The sequence below is a fragment of the Schistocerca piceifrons genome, chromosome 6, assembly GCF_021461385.2.
Source record: "Schistocerca piceifrons isolate TAMUIC-IGC-003096 chromosome 6, iqSchPice1.1, whole genome shotgun sequence".
Classification (NCBI taxonomy): Eukaryota; Metazoa; Arthropoda; class Insecta; order Orthoptera; family Acrididae; genus Schistocerca; species Schistocerca piceifrons.
This window is the reverse complement of record NC_060143.1, coordinates 335,755,301-335,772,356: the sequence shown is the minus strand read 5'-3', so window position 1 is coordinate 335,772,356 and position 17,056 is coordinate 335,755,301. Positions and strand designations below refer to the sequence as shown.

Genomic DNA, 17,056 nt, shown 5'->3' with positions numbered 1-17,056 from the left:
GGACATGGCACCGAGTGACGTCTTGTTGTGTCCCAAACTTGGGTATTGTTTGAGATTTGGTGACAGGATTTTTGACAAGTGATCTAACCAGCTTACCTGTGGCCGAGAGAGCCTAGACCTGGCTATACTGTTAAATACCTGATTACATGAGGTAAGCATTGGAAGATAAATTGAGATAACGTCAAGCAGATGTGGTTTGCAACTTCCAAATTTATTTCAGAAACAATTTTAACTCTTGCTCTATTCGCATTCAAGGAGTTGTTCCCAAGAAAATACCAGATCTTAGTACAGAGACGATGTCTGGCTTGTACCGTCCCGTCTAATATGAAATGATACTGCACCCACGTCACAGCACGCAGAACGCCTCGCCTTCTCCCTTATGATCACACCAACTATGTTGATAGTACACTGAGGTGGGAGGTAATGAGACAGAGATATGCACGTATTCAGATGGTGGCACTATCGCGCACAAATGTATAAAAAGGCAGAGCATTGGCGGAGTAATCATTTGTACTCAAGTGATTCATGTGAAAATGTTTCCCACGTGATTACGGCAGCACGAATTTGAACACGGAATGGTGGTTGGAGCTAGACTCACGGGACATTCCATTTCGGGAATCGTTAGGGAATTCAGTATTCCGAGATCCACAGTGTCAAGACTGTGCCAAAAATACCAAATTTCAGGCATTACCTCTCACCACGCACAAGTAGCGGCGTTTGCTTATAGTTGTCAGTGCTAACGGACAAGTGACACTAAGTGAAATAACCATAGGAATCAACGTGGGACGTGTGACGCGTATGATTAGGATAGTGCGGCGACATTTGGCGTTAATGGGCTATGGCAGCAGACGACCGACGCGAGTGCCTTCGTTAACAGCAAGACATTGCCTACAGCACCTCTCCTGGGTTCGTGATCATATCGGTTGAACCCTAGATGACAGAAAAATCGTGGCTTGTCAGACGAGTCCCGATTTTTGTTAGTAAGAGATGATGGTAGGGTTCGACTGTGGCGCCGGCCCAAGAAGCCATGGTCCCAAGTTGGCAACAAGATTACGGTCACGTGTTGTAAGTCCTCACAGACTTTCCAATTGGCAATGTGGTCACTGACTTTCGAATTTCCGAGGGTGATATCTATATTTACCGTCGCACTTGCGCAATTTTGGAAAGTAGGTGGGTTGAGTGGTTTATTCATGACATGAAGACTGTTTCTCTGCTATGCAACAATGTTCATTTTGTGTTTGCGTCCATTACGTCCATTCGACTCAGTATTGTTGCTGTTTTTTTTTAAATTTTTTGTATGTGTGTAAATTTTTAATGTGTTAATGTATTGAAAATATAGATAAGTTATGTAAAAAGCTGGAAATGAAATGAGCGTATGGCATCATTGGCCGGGAGACCCCTCTCGGGAAAGGTTGGTCGCCAAGTGCAAGTCTTATTTCATTCGACGCCACATTGGGTGACTTGCTCTTCGGTGACGAGGATGAAATGATGATGAGGACAACACAACACCCAGTCCCCCAGCTGAGAAATCCTCCATCCCAGTCGGGAATCGAATCCGGGATCCCTTGCATGGGAGGCGAGCAGGTTACCACCCAGCTAAGCTGGTGGACAGTTATGTAAAATTTTCCAAAGGTAGTCATTATTTCTATTGTCACCGCGTGTTCGTCGCAGAGCTGTCGTATCTTTGTCTCTGTCATGTCTTTATCTGGCACCAAAATCGTGGCCATCAGATGGTGACCAGATGTTGCGATCTCGGCTGTAACTGGCATATGGATAATGCCCCATTTCTGTAATATGGCTTCCGTTTACATTTTATTTGTAAGTGCAGCTCCTCTAACACTTTCTCAAGTTCTTGCATCACCATGGCACTGCGAATCGCATTTATCTGGCCAGTTTAAATCATTTGTCTCTGTTGCATTACCACTGGGCTGCTCTTTGACTGTACATGAAAACTACAGGGACTTAGTAAGAACATAGCTATGAGACGAGTCCAACCTGTATCACATATAATTCGGCCTTATGTCATCACTATTTGCCTGTACAGATGCTCAGTATCAAGTTTCTTCGTCCTCCTCTTAAAGATGACGTGAATTAAAGTCTGCAGTTCCTTTCTGTTTGTAGGCAGGTTGTTGACACCGGGCTGAATATGATGAACTTCCTCCATGACACGAAAATTTATGGTACAGCCTTTTGATGAGTGAGCCTAACCAGGTGTCTTATTTATTGCTATGGTTAACACATTCATATCCTCCACCTTAACTAATCTCACTGCGTTTTCACACATTTCGTAAACAGGCCACGGGTCCGGCCACAAACTTATTCCATTTTACATTTCATGTCCTCACTGGTATTCTTTTCGTAATTCTCATTGCCATTTATAGGTTTTACGACCTGTGCATTTTCATAATTTTCCTGTTAGCTATTGCGTGCTGTCACACTCCGCTATGTGCTGCGTGGCGTCACACCTTGCATTCATTGCACTTCCAATTTTTTTTTTTTTTAAATTTGTGAATAAATCATTCTTTGAATCTTCCTTGTCTAGAGGTAGGCACGCTGTCCGCTCTTTATTTTCCTATTAGCCACTGCCAGAAACTCCACTCCTCTCCGTTATTCTTATTGTTGACCTTTTTATTGTCCATCTCATTATCGCCTTTGTGTATGTTGTCAGGCACGTTTTAGATTTGTGTCTTTTCGTTTTACCCTTCACATTAGACCAGAAATTTTTGGCTCTCTATGCGTCTCGCTTTCTTTTCGACGGAGGTTTCCGTTTCTTACGAAGATGACGGATAATTTTATAATCCATTTGATCAGTGGGCTCTGGTTTAACAGTTTTATTTCTGTATAATGTTTCATCTTCTTCTACAGTCGACCTGACATTTGCTGCGTTTGTATTTACTCTGACGTTTCCTGTGATGCCTGCCAGCAGATTACACAGTGGTTTAGAATTCATATTCGGTTCTTTGAATTTGCCGCTACAGGAACATTCTTTGAATTTGCCGCTATAGTAGCATTTGGTACGTCGATCAGTCTTTATTTCGTTGGTTGCATGATTTCTTCCTTGTCGCTGATGTAATGTACACTGGAGCTCCTTGATATTTTTACAATTATTTTTTAGATGGTCGCGCTATCCACAGTGGGAGCATGTAGGTTTGTTTCCCTTATAGTACTTTGCAATTTGCACATATTCGTGGCAGTTACAGCGTTTGGTGACTGCAACGTAGTTGTTCACAGTGGTTGATCGAAATCCAGTGTATATTCTTTTCGGTGTAACCGAATGTGCTCTGATTTTTGGATTTCCCTCCAGCAGATAATTTACTGTAAGTTCTCTCGTGGTCCTGTTTTGAAACTGACTGTTGTTTCTTCTAAGAAATGCTATATGTCGTTCCGTCCAAGTTCTGTTCGTATAATGACTCAATTCTCTTTCTGAGGACGTCAAACACTATCAGTTTCGGCCTACGCTTCCTAATGGCTCGCATACCATTTCTTTATTCAGCTACGAAATTTGTTTTACATTCCTGATGTCCTCTTCTATTTCTGTTTTCATTTATAACTACATTGTGCGCTGTCTTCATTTTCTAGATTATTTTCTTTCTTCGGATCAATTAGCTCTGTCAGATGCGTGTGTATTCCCTTTGCACCTTTCTTGTCATTGGATTTAATGAATAGTGTGCTTCCTTGCGTGGCCTGTGTTACCTCAATCTCTGATTTAGTGGCAACCGTCTGAATAAGTGGAGCAATGGCTTCCATAATAGTGGCCGAACGGATCGTCTTGTATTTGTTTTCTTCCCTAGGCCTGGAATTTTTTTCTGGTTGGTTTATACATCCAGTCAATTTTGCGTGCTATACTGCCTAATAAGTGTAACCATTTTGGTTACGCGGAATTCCTCATCAGTATACCGTATTATGTCCTCGAGGTCGTCTGACTACAATTTCAAACACAGATAATGACTTAGGAAATTGCATCCAGCCTGAGTGACTACGCAACCTACGCAAGGCGAATTGGGAATTTTTAAAGGTAGAATTTAAAATACAACCACTGCAGGGTATCCACTACTGAATTACTAGAGCAGAATTTGAAGAACAGTGTTGTGTTCCCATTTGTCCAGGAGACTGGCAATATTGAAGTTAAAGAAGAAGAAAGTAGCAGAACCTGATAAAATCCTGGCAGAATAGCAACTGCTAGTGGACCAAATTAAGCCATATATAACAGTGTTATTAAGCGAACGTCGGTCGGGTGCAGAGAATTTGAAAAATCTCGAATAGCAGTACGCTAAAAAAAAAAAAAAAAAAAAAAAAAAAAAAAAAAAAAAAGAGGAGAGAGAGAGGTAAGACAAAGACTCAAGAGAACCGAAATCTTCCATGGTGATTTGTTTGGTAAATTCTGCAGCCAAAGTAAAGGAGAGGGTTCGGTGCCGCCGCCTCAGTGGCCACAGACAGTCAGTGGGTAGTGGGCTTGGGCCCACTGCAACCGATTTCGGGAAATGGAAATCTACCGAGGATGCGATAAATCATGCAGTGAATATTGTGAACACCTCACTCGACAAGTATTTTACAGGCATAATGACTGATATAGCTGTGGCGTTCTATAGTTTGTGGCGGCCTACCCTTTTAAAAAGACTCAGATGGACTGTCCCAGGTCTCTCTATAACAGTTGACGAGATTACTGCACAAACATGCAGGTGCAATTAGAATGTCCTGGTAAGAAAATTGTGAAAGTCATTGCAAAAGGCCGGCCGGAGTGTCCGTGCGGTTCTAGGCGCTACAGTCTGGATCCGAGCGACCGCTACGGTCGCAGGTTCGAATCCTGCCTCGGGCATGCATGTGTGTGATGTCCTTAGGTTAGATAGGTTTAAGTAGTTCTAAGTTCTAGGGGACTGATGATCTCAGTTGTTAAGTTCCATAGTGCTCAGAGAGCTTAGTTATTACTGACATATTTGAAATTGTGTTAAAATATTATGTGCTATATTCATGCCAGTTCATGTGCAACAGATTAAAATAATGTAGAAAATAAAAAATAAAATATTAAATTATCAGCGAGGAATTGTGCAAGCTGGTGGTGGCTCCATAATGGTGTGGGCTGTGCTTAAATGGAACATACTGGGTCCTCTGGCCTAACTGAACCGATCATTGAATGGAAATGGTTATGTTCGGCTACGTGGAGACCATTTGCAGCCATTTATAATTTTCCCAAACAATGATAGTATTTTTATGGATGACAGTGCGCCACGCCACCGGGCCACAGTTGTTTGCGATTGGTTTGAAGAACATTTTGGACAATCCGAGCGAATGATTTGGGTACCCAGATCGCCCGGCATGAGTCTCAACGAATATTTATGGGACATAATAGAGAGGCAAGTTCGTGCACATCCTGCACCACCAACACATCACTGTTATGGACGGCTGTAGAGGCAGCGTGGCTTAATATTTGTGCAGGGGCCTTCCAACGACTTGTTGAGTCCATGCCACATCGAGTTACGGCACTACGCCGGGCAAAAGGAGGTCCGACACTATATTAGGAGGTATCCCTCAACTATTGCCACCCCAGTAGTGTAATGATGCTGCATCTCCCTATCACTGTATGGCTACTCATACTCCTATTTTAGTCCTGCCTGGCTCTTGCTACTCTATACATCTCATTCTTAGCGTTCTACTCACCTCCTCTTCCTTCTGATCTGCTCTGTTACTATGCCTGGAACGTCCTGTTCCCAGAGTTTTATTCTCTCAGTTCATAATTTCCACACGTTATACCGCCTATCCCCGACATCATCTGATCCTGAAGACATGCTTCCATTGCTTTGGCTCTAATTGCATTCTTCAGAGGTGGATGGAACAAGAGAGATGCCTCTCCTCATACCGGGTGTATTATAATTAATGGCGTAAACGCATACAGTTGAAAGTACACGACACTAGAAGCAAAAAATGCAAAATGCATACCTTAAGAGCTACGAGTAATTTTTCATCCTCTGTGAAGCAAATCTTTTCTACTGTAAGCTCTTTCCTTTCCATATTTTGGGAAGTGATAATATGGACCAAAACAAGAAAAAAAAATTCCAGTAAACATTTGATCTAAAACGCATACCTTAAGAGCTATGGTACTTTGAAACACAACTCTTCTAATGAGCAAGTGCTCAAACTTTTAAGGTATGCCTTTTAGAGCACATGTTTACTGGACTTTTTTTCTTGTTTTTGCCTATATTATCACTTCCCAGAATACGGAAAGCAAAGAGCTTGCAATAGGAGAGACTTGCTTCACAGTATGGAAGATGAAAACTTGCTCGTAGCTCTTAAGATATGCATTTTGGACCTTATGTTTACAGAGACTTCTTTGCTTCTAGTATCGTCTACTTTCAACTGTATGCGTTTACGCCATTAATTATGATACACCCTGTATAGTTACGCATTGCATCATAAGCCTCTCATTGGCTCCTCATGACGTATAGGTGTCCCTACAAAAGACATTCTCTCTTCTCACACTCTGTGTGTAATGATAATGCCCTTCTTTATAGGCTAATTTCTTGATGGACTGGCGCCTGGGTGTCGGCTATTTCATTGGCTTCATGGCTACTTAGCGATCCTACACCTAGCTTCCTCGTGACAATGCGGCAAAACTTCCAAGACGTCCTTCACTCTCAGTTGCTATTTTCTCACAAGGCTTGGCTTTTTCTTTGTGTACAGTCTCCATCATTCCTCGGCCATTGTGTGGCCATCATCTACAGACCGATTACTCGGTGATTTTCGAGGTGTAATGACTCTTCAACGACTAAAGTGCACTTCTATAAACAAAATTAGGCAACGGCCTTGCCGCACTGGATACACCGGTTCTCGTGAGATCACCAATGTTAAGCGCTGTCGGGCGTGGTCGGCACTTGGATGGGTGACCATCCAGGCCGCCATGTGCTGTTGCCATTTTTCGGGGTGCACTAAGCCTCGTGATGCCAATTGCGGAGCTACTCGACCGAACAGTACCGGCTTCGGTCAAGAATACCATCATAACGACCGGGAGAGCGGTGTGCTGACCCCACGCCCCTCCTATCCGCATCTTCAGCTGAGGATGACACGACGGTCGGATGGTCCCGGTAGGCCACTCGTGGCCTGAAGACGGAGTGCTTTATAAAAAAAAATTGCTGCCAAATCATCAACCGTTGAGAAAAAAACATGTTGCTTTGTAGGACGAGTATACAGACAAAATTTAACACCAAGTCTCACGGTCGCAGTTCGATTTTTTTCTCCCCTACTGATGAGCTTGTAAGTCGAAGAAGCAGTGATGGAAATAAAACAAAGCTTCAGGAGTGGGATCAGAATTCAAAGGGAGAAAACACCAATGATGAGATTCGCTGATGAGGTTGCTATCCTCAAAAAAAGAGAGTAAGAATTACAGAGCATACTGAATGTAATGACTGCCTACTGAGCAGATAAGATAGAGTGGGGGCAAACCGAAGAACGACAAAAGTAATGTGGAGTAGAAGAAATGAGATCAGAGAGAAACGTGAAATAAAAACTTGGGAGAGCGAAGTAGATGAAATGGAGTTTTGCTTCCTTGGAAGCAAAATAACGTATGACAAACGAAGCAAGAAGCACATAAAATGCAGAATAGCGCCGGCATAGAGACCATTCCAAGCAAAAAGAAGTCTACTAGTATCAAACATCGGCAGTAATTTGTGCAAGAAATTTTTGAGAATGTATGTGCGGAGCACGGCATTGTGTGCATTGTATGCATGGACTGTGGGAAAAACGGAAAACAAAACCACTGAAGCGTTTGAGGTGTGGTGCTATATAAAGATGCTGCGGTAAGAAATGAGTAGATTTTCAGCAGAAGCTGTGAGAAGAGAACATGTGGAATTGACAAGAAGAGGGGACAGGATGATAGGACATGCGTTAACGCATCAGAGAGTAACTACCATGGCACTAAAGAGAACTGCAGAGGATAAAACCTGCAGGGGAACACAGAGACTGGGATATGATCAACAAATAATTGAGAATGTTGCCTGTAAGAGTTACTCTGAGAGGAAGAGGTTGGCACAAGAGAGTGTTCAAAATTGTTCAAATGGCTCTGAGCACTATGTGAGTCAACTTCTGAGGTCATCAGTCCCTTAGAACTTATAACTACTTAAACCTAACTAACCTAAGGACAGCACACACATCCATGCCCGAGGCAGGATTCGAACCTGCGACCGTAGCGGTCGCGCGGTTCCAGACCATGAGAGTGTCATGGTGGGCTACATCTAATCAATAAGAAGAATTATCATAAATATTAAAACTTTTTTCTGTCGATGGTACGACCAGACAATCTAATAGGGAATTTCATAAATCATACGAGGGTCGTTTCAAAACTTCTACACACCGTTAGATCGAATGGAAGAAAACAATTTATTTTACAGAATACCTTTATAGGCTTTCAGCATAATCTCCACTCTTGGTTCTCAACGTTTTGGCAAGTTTTGTGCTCCGTATAGGGCACACTCATTGTTGAGCTGATGATTTCTCGGGTCTGCTCACTGGAAGCTTCATAAAGTGGACCAAAATGTTTGCCACGGAATTGTTTCTTCAATTTGGGAAACAAATCTGGTGGGATCATATCAGGACTATGTGGTGAATGGGGAAGTATTCCCCATCCATATTTGTTGAGCATTTCTCTCAGAGGTAGGGCAATACGCAGTCTTGTATTATCGCGCAAAATGCGGACTCCAGCTGCAAGCACGTCAGGCTTTCTTTGACGAATTTTCCGGTGCAAAATATTGCGCAAAACATCTTGCACTACACGCCTGCTAAAGACGTCCTCTGGGGCCTCTGTCTGCAGCTATGACCCCATTCATGTCATAAACAAAGATCACCATCAGTTTCACCTTTGATTGTTGGCGGCAGAACGTTTCGGGCATGGAGAGACGGAACTTTCAGATTGTGACGACTGAGCCTTCAGTTTTGGCTCAAAATCTCGTATCTACTTCTCGTCAAGTGCAACAATCCTTTTCAGAAACTGTTCTCCTTGTGTTCAGTAGCACTGAAGGTTACTGCGATTCTTCAGCAATCTGCTTTCTACGCTTCACTCAGATCAAGCTGAACCTGTCTGGCAGTAACTTTCCTCACTTTTGAATTGTAAGGCGGCAAGCTTTTGCCTCCTTACATAATCAGTTAACGTAATTTATTTATTAGATAGATTAATTATATCATTTGGGATCGAATGTTGGGGGGAGGGGGGCTATCAGAGTATTAATGTTAGAGATTGATACTGTTTCATACCAACAACTGAAGTATTGCATGCTTTACAAAAGTAATTTTTGCGCTGGCTAGGACAGCGAGAGGAGCTGAGAAAGTGACGGACTTCAGGGTTGGGGGCAAGCTGGGAGCTTTTTCTGAGGGCCGAATGGCATAATTTTTCAGCCCGCTGCAAAGTCGTCCTGTGGAGCAGCCCAACGAGGTTTGCCTTCCATCTGGAGGACATGCGAAAGTTAAAATGGGATAATAAAGGTAGCTGCCTAACAAGAATCATCTGCAATTTTTTGAGCCCTATTGGAATGTGTCTCCTGTCGCCATACAGGCACTCACAGTCGATAATAAAAAATTATTCCCATACAAAATGTATAGCGCTTTCCCATCACCGTACACAGAAGGTATTGTGATTGGCCAAGTTCTTCAAGAGGACTTCGATTTCAATTGTTCTAGAAGCTTCTAGAACATTTTGTGTGAACTGCTCGGAGATTGGCCAGCTGTCTCGTGTCTAGAAAGAGTGGCTAAGTTGAGAGTCCACATAAGTGAATCGAAGCTTGCAAATATCAAAGTGGAAAGTGTCGGGGACTCTCTGGTGGGTGTCCAGCTGACATGCATCTCTGGAGAATGTATAATTTAAGACATTGCTGGCAAAGTGTGCATCGATCACTCTCAAACTTAGTCTGGGAAGGTGCTGATTGTGCAGAATCGTTTTGTTTCTCTGTGATCAGAGAGAAAAATCGGAGCTTTTCCATGGAGCTATAAGTTTTCCAAATTGTTCACTTGAGTGAAGTGTCTGCTCCTGGCAAGAGCACAAGCAGATTGTCTTGGCTTCTGTAGCTGAGTAACTATGAACGTAGAAATTTTTGAATAGAACCACACGCCCTTTGTGCTGTTGAAATCACATCTGTACATCATACTTCACCTCCACAATAACCACTGCCTTCTGCAGATCGGCGTGGTAGATACGCTTTCCACTCAACTATTTATCGTGAGATATGCGCCACACCTTGAAAAATAGGGAACTGTAATGATAAATGTGTTCAGTTCCACTAGATAGTTCACTGAGCTCTCTGTTGTCAGCGCCAGAGACAGTGGAGATTTTTACTAACAAGGAGACTACACAGTACCAACCATTTAAGTGTTCCTGCTCTGAAAATGAGAGTGAGGAGTGAATTTTGCGTAGAAGATGGGTCTTGTGACAATCTTAAGTTTAGTCTGACAAGTAGAATTAATTGAGTGTTGTAACTGTGCAGATTCTATTTTTCAATTTTCTTGATTTTTTGTAATAAATGTCTTCATGGGATTCTACTACTCTAATTTAACTAGGATTAGTCTTTACCCCACTGAGCCTGAATAGGCTATTTAAGAACATTAATGAGTTAGGTCAATTACATAATTTTTGTCTGACATCTGAGAGCATTCAATCGTAGCAGGGCTTGTCAGATAGCAACATATTAAAATCACAACCCACTCCAGTTATAATTCTCTAAATAGAATCGACAGACATTCTATCCACTATGAAACTTGCTTTTCCAGTACGTGTAGTGTATTCCGGATACCATGGCAGCAGCTCGTCCAGCGAAGGCATCGGTGGCGGCGGTAGAGGCGGCCAGCGACCTGGGCTACCTAACGCGGCCTCTCCACTGGGCGGCCATCATGCGACACCCGCGCAGCGCTGCCGGCTCTGCTCTACTCTTCCGGCTGCGTACCCTCTTCTTTGCGACCGTCTGCTTCACATTCTTATGCTCTCAGCTCACCGTGATGTGCCGTGAGGGCACCACGGACCTGGATGTCTTCACGCTGACGCTCAGTGTGGCTGACACCACCGCCATCTGGCTCGTCCGCCTGCTACACATCGCTATGTGTGAGCGCGACTTCCACAGGCTCGCTCTTCAGGTCAGTATGGCCAAATCCAGTCATTCTCAAGTACACTGGATAACGGACACCTGTTTGGGAGATATTATCATCCAGCAAACCATATTTACGTTTCTCTTCGTCTCCGTATATAACTACACTGCCCTAAAAAAGTGAACTTGCCACATTGAGCCCACTCATCAGTATTACATTGCACCCCCTCCAGCATGGATGAAAGCACTGTTCAGTTGAGAAAAGTATCTTAAACCTGTGCTATCCTCTCCTGAAAGAAGCTAGCCAACAACAGTTTAAGTGGTCCTTCATAATCAGGATACTGGTAGTGGGATGGAATTTACTTCCTAGAAGGTCCCACATATTTTCACTTAGGCCAGATCTGGGGATCTTGATGCCCATGGGATTAACTCAACATCAATCAGGCACTTCAGCGAGGCACCTGCAGTGTGTAGATGAGCATTACTCTGTTGAAAAATGCCACCACTGTTCTGTCCCATGAGTGCTAAAGTAGGATTATCAATGAAATTCGCCAGCAGGCGTATAATTGAGATGTTATTTTATTTTGATTACCAGTTTCGGCGTTCCACTATGCCAATTTCAGGCCCCATATGCAGCTCTCAAAAATAAACGACATTATTATACAGTACCGTATAATCCATAGTCAAAATAAAATGACATCTCAATTACATGGCTGTTGGTGAATTTCGTTGATAATTACTTGAACAGCCGGTGTCCCCTGTCCATGATGGATCAACAGAGACGTAAACTAGTTGGGCCACTGTTAAATCTGAATGCCCACAAATGTCAATATTGCATGATTCCGTCAGCTGGCATAATGGAGACTCACAATCAGGACACTTCAGACTTGTCAGACGCTGATAACGCTGTCTCATATGAGTGCAGTTTACAGTGATCACTCATGTGTTCATACCTCTTTTATACTCTACCAGGTATATACTCCACGAGGCCTGGTAACAACACTAAACACAAGCACCGCTAATACCCTCTGGTTTTATTTGTCATGGAGAATTGCACCTCTCATCATTTATATACCAGCGGATGGTGTGTATCTGTAGGAAGTTACCTTGACATGCGAATATGTCTTGTGCATGTTTCCTGCTTTCATTAGGAAATATGTATATAAAAAAATCACCGTATGTTTTGCTCTCCCAGTTGCACGCTAAAAACCTCAACTTCTTCCAACATTGCCAGAATGTGTCCTTTAGATTTATGTAGCTCTCCCAAATGCATATCAATGATACCAGCAGAGTGCTTACATGTTAACAAAATCTGTTTTCTTATTGTGCATTGAAGTGTGCTGTTTCATACTTATTTCAAACGTCTTGCACATTTGGTAAACAGACAGTTTTTTGCAATACTATTTATTGTAAAATAATAAAGGCCTACATAAACTTGCAACGAATATCTAGCAATAGTTAATACATATGTTTCACAAATGCAACCGAGAACCGTATATTGAATGGCTAGAATTCTACGGAACCACGTTATATCGGGATGTGCTCTAAGCAAGAGCAACAAATGTATATGAATTCCTAAGGGACCAAATTGCTGAGATCGTCGGTTCCTAGACTTACACCCTACTTAAACTAACTTACGGTAAGGACGACACACACACCCACGCCCGAGGGAGGACTCGAACCTTCGGCGGGAGGGGCCGTGCGATTCGTGACACGGCGCCTCTAACCGCACGGACAATAGGCGCGGCTAAGGAAGAGCATTAGGACGTAATAATGTTCGCAACATACACTATTGGCCATTAAAATTGCTACACCAAGAAGAAATGCAAATCGTAAACGGGTATTCATTGGACAAATATATTATACTAGAACTGACATGTGATTACATTTTCATGCAATTTGGGTGCATAGATCCTGAGAAATCAGTACCCAGAACAACCACCTCTGGCCGTAATAACGGCCTTGATACGCCTGGCCATTGAGTCAAACAGAGCTTGGATGGCGTGTACAGGTACAGCTGCCCATGCAGCTTCAACACGATACCACAGTTCATCAAGAGTACTGACCGTATTGCGACGAGCCAGTTGCTCGGCCACCATTGACCAGACGTTTTCAATTGGTGAGAGATCTGGAGGATGTACTGGCTAGGCCAGCAGTCGAACATTTTCTGTATCCAGAAAGGGCCGTACAGGACCTGCAACATGCGGTCGTGCATTATCCTGCTGAAATGTAGCGTTTCGCAGGGATCGAATGAAGGGTAGAGCCACGGCTCGTAATACATCTGAAATTCTGAAATGTAACGTCCACTGTTCAAAGTGCCGTCAATGCGAACAAGAGGTGAGCCAGGCGTGTAACCAATGGCACCACATACCATCACGTCGGGTGATACGCCAGTATGACGATGTGCCTTCACCGCGATGCCTCCAAACACGGATGCGTCCATCATGGCGATGACAAATACACGCTTCCAATGTGCGTTAACCGCGATGTCTCCAGACACGGATGCGACCATAATGATTCTGTAAACAGAACCAGGATTCATCCGAAAAAATGACGTTTTGCCATTCGTGCACCCAGGTTCGTCGTTGAGTACACCATAGCAGGCACTCCTGTTTGTGATGCAGCGTCGAGGGTAACCACAGCCATGGTCTCCGAGCTGATAGTCCACGCTGCTGCAAACGTCGTCGAACTGTTCGTGCAGATGATTGTTGACTTGCAAACGTCCCCATCTGTTGACTCATGGATCGAGACGTGGCTGCACGATCCGTTACAGCCATGCGGATAAGATGCCTCTCATCTCGACTGCTAGTGACACGAGGGCGTTGGGATCCAGCACGGCGTTCCGTATTACCCTCCTGAACCAACCGATTCCATATTCTGCTAACAGTCATTGGATCTCGACCAACGCAAGCAGCAATGTCGCGATACCATAAACCGCAATTGCGATAGGCTACAATCCGACCTTTATCAAAGTCGGAAACTTGACGGTACGCATTTCTGCTCCTTACACGAGGCATCACAACAACGTTTCACCAGGCAACGCCGGTCAACTGCCGTTTGTGTATGAGAAACCGGTTGGAAACTTTCCTCGTTTCAGCTCATTGTAGGTGTCGCCAACGGCGCCAACCTTGTGTAAATGCTCTGAAAAGCTAATCATTTGCATATCACAGCATCTTCCTCCTGTCGGTTAAATTTCGCGCCTGTAGCACGTCATCTTCGTGGTGTAGCAATTTTAATGGCCAGTAGTGTACATATCTCATTTATATCAGAATCAGGAGCACTATACGATGGTTCACTGACGATGCTGTTGTGTGCAGGAAAGTATCGTCATTGAAATAGAGTAAGGAATTGCAGAAAGCTTCGACAACAGTTTCACTTGGTGTAATGAGTGACATTTCTCTTTAGATGTGGAGAAATGTCTGGTAGTGCAAGTAACAAAGAGAAAATACCTGACAGTTTTCAACATTATGGGTTAACGTTTCGAGCAAGGCACATCATATGACGATTTGGGGCTATACTGAGCTGTGATATGAAATGGGACTATTATGTAAAATCAGTATTAGGCAAAGCTAATAGATGTCTTAGTTTTGTTGGATGGATTCTCGGAAAGTACAGTTCATCTGTAAACGAAATAGCACACAAGACGCTAGCGTGAATAATTCTAGGGTCTCGTTTCCGTGCTCGGAGTCCTTATCACGTAGGTAGACAACAGACATCGAACTCCGATAGCAGCGGATCGGTATAGCGCATGCGAAAGTGGAACAGAAATGCTCGTTGGCCTTAAATGGGACACCTTAGAAGAAAAAGTAGCCTAATGTCATGAACCCCCGTTGGGTAAACTGAAGAAATTAGCGACCATTATGCGACCATTATATACCCCGCGTAGGAATCATGAGAATACTGTAGAGAGATAAGGGCTTGTACAGTCAAGAGAAGTATACTAGTATCAAACAAAAGTCTTAATTTGAGGAAGACTTTTTTTGAGAATGTACATTTGGGGCACAGCATTCTATGGTAGTGAGACGTGGACTTTGGGAAAACAGGAACAAAAGAGAATCGAAGTATTTGATATATGGTGCTACAGATGAATGTTGAAAATTAAGTGGGCTGATAAGATGAGGAGTAAGAAGATTCTCCACAATATTTTGAAAACAGGGACAAGAAGAAGGGACAAGATTATAGAACAACCGCTAAGACATCAGAGAATGACGAACATGGTACAAGAGGCAGTTGTGGAGGGAAAGAGACATTTGAATATCCAGCAAATAATTGAGGATTAAGTTACAAACGCTACTCTGAGATTAGAAAGTTGGCACAGGAGAGGAATTCTTGGTAGGCCGCATCAAACCCTTCAGAAGACTGATGACTAAAAAAATAAAATAAAAAAGACAGACGCATACTGCAGTCTTTTTTCCTCGGTCAAACGGCAATGGAACTATAGATAATATTGGTACTAAGTAAGCTCCTCCACGGTGGCTTGTGAAGTATGTACGCAGATGTAGATAGTCCATGTAAAGTTTATGTCAGGAGTGGGCTCTAATCTTACATTAATTAGCTGCAAGCGGAAGGACTTGAGGCCAACGGCCTTGCCGCTGAAATAACATCGGTTCTCGTCAGATCAGCGAAGTTAAATGCTGTTGGGCTGGGTTAACACATGTATGGGTGAGCATCCGGTCTGCCGAGCGCTGTTGGCAAGCAGGCTACATTCAGCCCTTGTGAGGCAAACTGAGGAGGGTGGTGTCCTGACCACATGCCCCTCCATATCTGCATCCAGTGACGTCTGTGGGCTGAGGATGACACGGTGACCGGTCGGTCGCTTTGGGCCTTCATTGCCTGTTCGGGCGGAGTTTCGTTTTTTAAACGGATGGAAATGATTCGAAGAGAAGCTAACAGTTTACATTAATGATGAAATATTTTATTTCATTAATAATGAAACATTTATTTTTCATTTTATAACCATCACTCATGAACACCATTCCGTTACACAACAATAAACAAGGAGTTACTTTTGTGAAGTGCTTTTCAGCTTTTCCAGTTTCGCTGTGTCCTGTTTGAAATCCAGCTGGTAACTGCAAAGTGTAGTTCACGCATGTTCATTTAAATGTTCAGCAGTTAGTTCAGATCATTACCTTGAGCGTTGAGTACTCTGATTCATACTCATCGCGATCAGTCTCATGGCATACCCTTTTGATACTGTGCATGTTTTTTCTGGGGCCTTCTTTCATACTTCAGTAGCTGAACCATTCCATTTCGGTCCTTTTAGTCTTTCGTCCTGTCGAAGGTCCACTATTTCAAATCTACAGCTGCCGAATCATTTATAACTGGAACGGGGCAGCCATCCGCCAGTATCAACAGGAAACCCATTTTCCACTAATTAAAATAACAGATTAGAACTGACGACGTGTTTTGATATTTAAGTGCAGGTATTTGACAATTAGAGGGACTTCTTGAGTATAACAATGCTCAAAATATTTCAACGCTAAATATGCTTTGTGAAAAATACTATCGCCCGGTAAGAAATGATGATTTGTGTGTTGGCATTTAAAAGCCCCACAAACCTTTTTTTTTAAATTTTTTTTTACCTGACATAGACGAGTTACAATGGGTAGCATTCCCGACAGGCAGTGAATTTTGTTATTGAAACACCTTCCACGGCTTATTGAATACAATCAGATCCGAGAGCTTTCATGCCACGTCATTTAATAAATATCTTACAGATAGAGCAAGCTGCGGTTGGTATTTGATACCTGTTGAGTCGTGGAAGTCAGGGACTCAGTTTTGAACTCTAAATTCTATTTTTTTTATTTTTTATAACTTACAGTATCCCTTTTGATAAACGAAACTCTTTTCTCTGCCTCGTGATGACTGGGTGTTGTGTGATGTCCTTAGGTTAGTTAGGTTTAAGTAGTTCTACGTTCTAGGGGACTGATGACCACAGATGTTAAGTCCCATAGTGCTCAGAGCCATTTGAACCAAATGAAACTCGACTCTCCATTATACGT

General features: G+C 43.1%; 1 protein-coding gene across 1 annotated transcript in view; it reads left to right on the top strand.

The window, feature by feature from the left end:
• Window positions 1-17,056, top strand: part of LOC124803302 (odorant receptor Or2-like) — a 91,620-nt gene that overhangs the window by 20,053 nt on the left and 54,511 nt on the right. The window contains exon 2 of the mRNA XM_047264485.1: window positions 10,744-11,103. Within this exon, the coding sequence (XP_047120441.1) occupies window positions 10,768-11,103 (336 nt within the window). The 5' untranslated portion in view covers window positions 10,744-10,767. The remainder of the gene's footprint in view (window positions 1-10,743; window positions 11,104-17,056) is intronic.